We start from the raw sequence: 7700 nt of genomic DNA, 5'->3' as shown, positions 1-7700 counted from the left end.
GGGGGGGGGGGGGGGGGGTCGCAGCTACACTGACCCTCTGCTGTAGCTCAGCTGGAGCAATGTAAGTTTATTAAAGAAAACAAACGCAGACACTTGTGGCTGGCCAACATATTACGTGAGCGCTCCTCGTGTAATGTCTTGGAAGTAAAACATGGATTGTGTACTTGGTGTGTTACATTTCAACATACAGATGTCACCGCTTAGTGTTTGACAATAAACAGTGTTGGGCAATGTCACCATCTCAGACTGGTGCCAGGCAAGTGTTAGATGACACTGAGTGGGGATACTGCTTAACAATAACTTGATTAGTCAACCCATGTTACAATTGTTCCATCCATCATTGTTAACAATGATCAAACCAACAAATACAAAAAAAGTCTGAATATTAAGTGAATTCATTACAGTCATATGCTTCTGCTGGGGATTAGGCTCGGGTCTGATGCACATCTGGATCTGATGGCACAGCTTAGGCCGAGACGTGTCTAATTCCCGAGGACTGAATTATTTCATTCCAAAATGCCACATATCTGCTTCGGGGGGGGAAATGCTACTTAATATTCACTGATCAGTATTTCCAACATGTAGCTTTTTGCAATCTGTAAATAGTTGCTTCTATGAAAGCAATATCCTCATAATCTCACATAACTTCAGGATCATTCCATTCTAAGACATGTCATGGAAGTAGAACATTTAACTTATCCTTGTTTGGATGATAAATGTCTCTTTTTGTAGCAAAAGTGGTACAACTAGAAGGTGACTTTAATAATGTATGTGGAATACTCTGTAATCGCATACACCAAAACACTGCAGTGACTATAAATGGCAGGGATGCTCTTTCACCAACTCCATTTTGACACTGAATTGAAAGATACAACATGTGTTTCCTTTAACTTTCCATGAACCGCAACAATCACAACCTGCGTGGCTTTTATGGCAGTGAGAGCTACTTTATACATTACAAACGCAGACAAAATGATGCTGAATTTACTAGATACTCTCAAGTAATGAAAGAGAAAGCATAAGCATGACAAAATAATTTTGTTTCGCAAAATTTGGATATGATCAGCAAAAATAAAACATTGATCAATCGCTTTGCCAATACTTGATCTAATATTTGAACCATGTACTTTGATACTGATTGGCAACCATTTCCTTCAGTGCTTTTCCATAATTACTAAAGTTGAAATCATTGTAAATAGGTTTAAAACCATTGCAGATAATTTCCGTTAAAACTGATCTAATAAAAGAAAGGGACAGGTGAAGCCTTCAATCAGTACAATTCATTAAATCAAGTTATGGTGACGTTTGCAGTGGAAAAGGGGTTTTAATTTGTAATTGCACTATAGTGCCCTCTGTTGTAATGCCACGGACCGACTATATGTCTACACAAAGTAAAGTATACAAAGATTTACTAAGTGTGACAGCTTGTAAACACACTGGAATAAAAGGCACCTGTCTTCTATTTTAAAGCAGATTGACAAGTCAAACTCCTCATTGGGAGATTTTTTTTTTCCCGCAGACAGTTGGAAAGCTTTGTCTATGCCACAAAAAAGCATTTGTATACTAATTTGCATACTAATTCAATGAAATACTACTCCTCAGGTTAATGGGTGGATTTAAAATAGCTGAACCTCTCCAGAGCATTTAACCATTTTGCCAAAATTAGATTTTCCAGTGATTTCATCAGGGGATCCATCATAGTCTGAAGGCTGGCAGCAGGACTCACTATCTGAGCAGAGCACACCAGCTAGTCTGTGGATGATAAAGTGTGGAAGAGTGAGGGAATGTCTCATTACAGCCCGATAAGGGCTTACTGAGCCACTATGACTGCTGCATGTTATATTTACAGTGACATATCAGCCTGTGCAATTGAAACCATGATTGGCAAGTGTGTGCCTATCGAGATTGTAGAGGTTTTTTTATTTTAAAATAGGATCGCACTACTCTGATGAGGAGAAGCTGAGAGGATGACAGAGCAGTGCCTCAGTTTTCTTTCCAGTATCGGTGGGGAACACACACACACACACACCGAGAGTTACAGATAGTTTTCTGTCTGCCCCACAATGTCCACAGAGAGTTTGCCACTTAAACAATCAAGATGAATTCCTCCCGAGAACCATGCACATATTCAGTAAAAAACTCTTGCTTTCTGAAAGCATGAATAAGATCAGAATTCTACTTTTGCAGTATATGTTTCCGCAGGACCACATGACAAAGGGGGAAACACATCAAATAAATCATAGCTCCACTGTTAAACCGCATGCCCCAGTACAAGCATTGTGCGAGTGTGACACCTGCTGGGAGCCACCTCTGTTGTGTTTACATCAACCAAGTCTATCTCTCCAAATGCGTCACGACGCGTCTGAGGCAGACTGGATATATGCAATAGCTCCACATCCAGACTACACGTGTGATTGTTTGACGTTCACACACAGCCAATCTAGCAGGAGACACCCAGAGGGGGGGCATTCCTGTCTTTTGTTTAAGGAGGAAGAGGAAACCTGTCAGGAAAAGATTGTGTGGAGCAGGAAGCTCTCATGGCTAGAGAGCCTGTCCTTTCTTTTAGCGAGCATGAATGCAGCTACAGCGGCCAGTCATTTACACCCAAGGATTCAATTATGACTGCAGTAATTGTCACAGCCCCTTTGCTTTGTTACAAACATCCAGGCTGAGACATCAATGTCCTCCTGCAGCATGGCTTTCATCCCCGACACAGAACAAAACAGTCACAGCGCGGTGAACGCTGAATGACGGGACTGAAGTGACTATATATGCAGCCTGACATTTTTGTCTGGCCAACGTTTACACTCTTCCAAAACTCACACCACACCCAGCCGCCACAAACCCGCTACTTTAAATTTCCAAAAGAAAACACGTCGCATTACTTTTGCAGACGCTGCATTCTTCTGAGCTCATACACTTGTTAACCGGAGGACATAGACCAAACGCATCGCAGGGTGAACTAATAGGGACTTGCCATTCAACATCTGGTGGCTGCAGCCATACTGCATCTGGAATTTGACTGTCGGGGGCCAGTAGCCAAAGTTAATGTAGACCGGCGCTCTTGCTACCAACATACCGTTTCAAAATAGTTGTGTAACTATATAAGGAGCAAGCCAAGGTATCATTGTGAAGCGTGTGGGTTTTAAGTGTTGCAAACTGAGCAGTTACCGCATGAAGTTACCAAATGACAGCTTTCCTTACACTTTCACAAAACTCTCAGTGAAACGGAGGGAGATAAGTTACAATTATCAACAGCAACACAGGGAGAAAGGGTATTTCTTTTGTGAATACAAAACCATCACACTTTTTGTTTGACCCACGACAGGATCTTCGGACCTAGCCGGGCGATGTGCCACACCGCTGTTGCGCAGCTCGACACATCGTATCCAGCGTTACATCCAGTCATGGATATTGCTCAATCCCCGTTCGCTGTCCAGACTAAACCAAATCGTCGACCTCGTGGATTACTTGTACTTATATGAAAGTACATTCTGCGTGTCTAAAAGAAATAGCCACTCCTTATTGCCTATTCCAGACGTGCGTAATTTTGCGCTTGGTCCCCCAAAATCCAAAGCGTGATTCCGATTTAGCCCTGAATCCACAATTTAACGTATCCTCACAACAGGGCAGCTTATTAAAAAAAAGAGGAGTCCTTTCAAATAAAGAGGAAAATAAGGAAATCTGGTTACCGCTTTCAGACAGAGAGAAGAAAGCCGCTCATCGTCGTCAGATTGGAGGTCCCAGCTCACAGACCGACACAGAGGGGCATTTCAACCCATTGCTTAAAAAAAAGGAGGCGCAACTCCGAAAAAGCATTCTCCCACAAACTCATACACCCCGTTCTCCACCCTTACCTTAATAGTTCCGTCCATTTTGCGCAATTTTCAGCGGACCCCGACAATATCCCAAACATGACACGCTCCTGAATTAATTCCAGCCCCCCGGTATGTGGCGGGGAGAAAGAGACACTTTTTACCGGATTGAGTTTTTTCTCTCCTTCTAAATTTGGGAAGTGAAGTCACCACTGTTGAGAAGGTTGAAGAGGAAGCTGTGTGTCACCGAAAGCCCTGCCTTCAAAAAAGCAGGATACTGTCCCAGAGAGATAAGCAGGGAAAACAATTGAGTGTTCGCTCCGCTGTTATGTTTTTCTGCTCGGAAATATTTACAGGATGACTGCCTGCGTCGTGTACAGCCATTGCGTGTTGCCCGCTGTAGAATAGGCTTGTGTGTTTTGCTTTCCCAGTAGTGTCACAGATGGTGTGGAAGTGTTTTCTATTTGTCCAAATTATGAGTTATTTCTCCACACATTTAACTGAGGTTTTTTTGGGAATGAGGCTTACTGTCGCAGGGCACTCTTAAATTATGTGATCCCGTGTTCTGGAGCGCTTTAGGTTCACGCCTACACTTCAAACTTCCATCTGGCCATGCCTCCATCCATCCTTCTGTAAATCAGCCGGTTCTCTGTTTTGTCCTATATTTCATAGCGAAAGTGATACATGAAATAAAGTTTATCTTTTAATGTGGACAGATGCTTCTCTCTTACTGCTGAGCGAGCTCTAAATCAAAACCGGATTGAAACCACGAACACCTATGGCAAGACACCTTGTCTTTTTTTTTGTTACAGCTCTCTGTGAAGTTTCCCTGAAACACCATTAATAAAACCCAAGCATTCAGCTCCTAACCGCACTACAGTCTGAGGGTCTGCTCTACACGTGTGCGTCTGCTGTTCAGCGCAGGAATGAATGGATACAATGCAAACAAAGGCGCAGTTGAAAATGGGACACGACTGCATTCAATGCATTAGTATTATAGTAATGGGTTTGCTGTTGTTATTCAATGGTTTTTCCTTATACTTGGGCCTAAAAAGAAAAATCCCTTAATCCCCACCCCCACATAGGTCTTTTCCCCCCCCCCCCCCCCCCCCCCTTTTCGTCTGCCCTATGAAATTGCCCTCATCAATTCAAGCATAATTTTAGTGCAGATGCTAGACATGGAGCCAGCTCTGAACGTGACCAGACCAATAACACTGCAAGAAACGTCCTTTTTTTCACAGCACATTCAGCATTTCAGTGACAAATGAAACGCATATCGAACAAGTAGATAATATAGATTTAGAGATTTAAATGAAAAACCACTCCAGATTGTACTATTTCAGTGACTTTCTAATAATCGACCATTCCAGAAAATCACATTTGATAAAAAAGAAAAACTTTAAATTGAACCAAATTAAATGTTTCTCATTACACTAACATTTTAAAACAAAGTTTAACAATATAATACGATTTAGTTGAAATTGTGATGATGGATATTTTTTGCAGTGTTGAAGTTCTGCCTTGAGAGTGGCTAAACAGAGACTGCGCCACCGCAACGACTGACAGCAGGGCCGGCTAGTCTGCTCTCTCGTTGGGGGTCTGGTGGGGCCGAGGGCCCCCACCCTTGGGACCACCACATCTGGATCCTGCTAAGGGTCAAGGCTTCTCCTGCCTGAGGCCAGTTCAGACTCGTGTAATTAAGGGAGACACCTTGTTTAACTCTTCAGTGACTGGTTTGGTTTCTTTTTTTTGTTGTTTTTCTATACATTCCTGCATATAGGTGTTTTGTTGAAAATAGATCAGTGATAAAGTGGCAAATTAAAGAGGTGCTTAAGATTTGACCTCCAGTGATTCACCATACAGGGCTTTATGACCAATACCACATCTCTTAAAACACCAGATTCGTTTAGTTTGTTTTACTGATGTGCGTCTTTGGATTCACGTCATCAGGTTCCTTTAATATAAATGTGAGCTTATACCCTCCATCGCAACCTAATGAGTGTGGGTTGTGTAAATAATTTAAATGCAGTGCTAAGAAATAGTTTCCAGGATGCTTTTCAAATGACACAAAGCCTTCACGTTTTCCCGGAGGTCTGATATTCTAATCAGTCAACATCTCGCCAACAGTTGGCCTCATGAGAGATCGCTCCCTCTCTGTATCAAAATACCTGCCATCCTAGTCATAGAGCTTATTAAGAAGACAGGGGGTCCAGGACCTACCAAGACCATAATGAATACAGCGGTAACAAACATTTTGGAAGGCCAATAAACAGATGCAAGTTGGTTTACACAGTGAACCACAGAGCATCTGGCTTGACGCTGGAACTAGACAGCCAGACATTTCTTCCTTACACCACGAGCCAGTAGCTCCTCTGTCTCTCCGCTGGGGCAACCAGCCAGAGGTGGGCGGACACTATGCAGAGCTTATGTTCAGCAGCCTTTCAATTGTTAGGCCCAATTTTTCTTTTTCTTAGCTCATAAGATCTGCTAAGATTTAGTGTGTGGAGAATTTGGTCACAGTCTCAGAGATAGTGAGTATCAGGAGTTTTATTCGTCGCAAAGGCCTTGCAAGTGAAAGCAGCCTGTCAAAATGGAAACACATACACACTTTAATCTTTAATCAGGCACAGACTTGATTCAGCTGCATGCCAAGGTACTAACACTTTCTCAAACAAATCAACATGGGAAATTGGCCCCAACAATGTTTTTTTCTTTTCTTGTGGTTTTTATACAAATATATATTTTTTTTATAGTGTGGTCAAAAAATTAAAGGTAGCACCTCACTGGATAAGTCCTGAGTTGGGAGTGAGAATGTGTCGCAATTTACGTATCCAGTAACATTTCGGAGGACTGTTATTAACCAGAAGAAGAAGAAAAAATAGTCCCAGTCTGTTTTTCAGACAGCATATTTGTATTCAGATCATTCCTTCTCTCGGGCTAAAAGACAGCCTGAGTCAAAATACTGAGGGCAAAAAAGTGGAGTCTGCAGCACATATAAGCACGAACTGTCTGGCCCCTCGCTCTAGGCCATAATTAATTTGAGATTTATTTTTATTGGAGAGTTCCAGTCTCGCCTGGCCTTAACCAAACAAAACCAAATGTTGGGCCGTGGATTCGCTTGAATGAGGAATATTTCTTTAAGTTTTGTATTGAGGCGTGCCACATACTGACCAATATCTCTCTGAATGTGGCTGAGCCAGGGAGTGCACACACTTGCACGCAAAAAAAAATGCACGCTACCCCTGAGTCCGGGCAGAATAATAATAAAAAAAAATAACATTATTGGAATCAGAACAAACAGAAATAATCCAGGCTGCATTTCCACAGCAAATCAAAGAAGCTATATGCAAGCCCTGTGAAATTGAAAGTTAACTCCTTCCTTGTTCAAGTCCCACTACCTCTGTTTGTTCCTCATTGGCCTCCTGTCTTTTATTAGGGAGTAGAACGACTCATTTAAAAGCATATTTGCTCCTCAAACATTCCGCAATATTCAACTCTCTCACAACAGATCAGGAATTGTTCTGAGCCCTGAAACGCTGAGTCTCTCTGCAGTGGCACAACGCTATGGCTCCATGAAAAGAGCCCTTATTCAAACGGGGATATAAGTCTTCAAAACATTAACAAGTCGCCCTTGGAAAAATACCTTGATCATGAAGATATTACCATAGCTCGCCTCTGCACAATGGCTCATTTAAATGAGGCACAATGCGAGCAGTCACTCTCCGAAGATTATTGCGATGGATGTGAGCAAACGTCATGCTGCCAAATTAACTGACTATCTAAATGCGAGCAAAGTGCACGTTAAACTTGATATTATGTGGACTGTATATGGTCATACATATATATATATATATATATATATATATATATATATATATATATATA

At 41.9% G+C, this 7700-nt stretch overlaps 1 protein-coding gene across 4 annotated transcripts in view; it reads right to left on the bottom strand.

Moving 5' to 3' along the window:
* The window catches only part of fli1 (Fli-1 proto-oncogene, ETS transcription factor), a 30998-nt gene that overhangs the window by 20593 nt on the left and 2705 nt on the right, over window positions 1-7700 (bottom strand). The window contains exon 1 of one of the 4 annotated variants that reach the window (XM_031860826.1): window positions 3858-4697. The exons of 2 other annotated variants lie outside the window; for them this stretch is intronic. In XM_031860826.1, the coding sequence (XP_031716686.1) occupies window positions 3858-3875 (18 nt within the window). In that variant the 5' untranslated portion in view covers window positions 3876-4697. Of the gene's footprint in view, window positions 1-3857; window positions 4698-7700 lie in introns of those variants that run through there. One more of the 4 variants, XM_031860825.1, reaches the window with a different exon arrangement.

This window comes from Anarrhichthys ocellatus, unplaced genomic scaffold, assembly GCF_004355925.1.
Source record: "Anarrhichthys ocellatus isolate YVR2014 unplaced genomic scaffold, GSC_Weel_1.0 scaffold24, whole genome shotgun sequence".
In the NCBI taxonomy this organism is placed as follows: Eukaryota; Metazoa; Chordata; class Actinopteri; order Perciformes; family Anarhichadidae; genus Anarrhichthys; species Anarrhichthys ocellatus.
The sequence above is the reverse complement of the archived record's forward strand: the minus strand, read 5'-3'. Positions and strand labels throughout refer to the sequence as shown.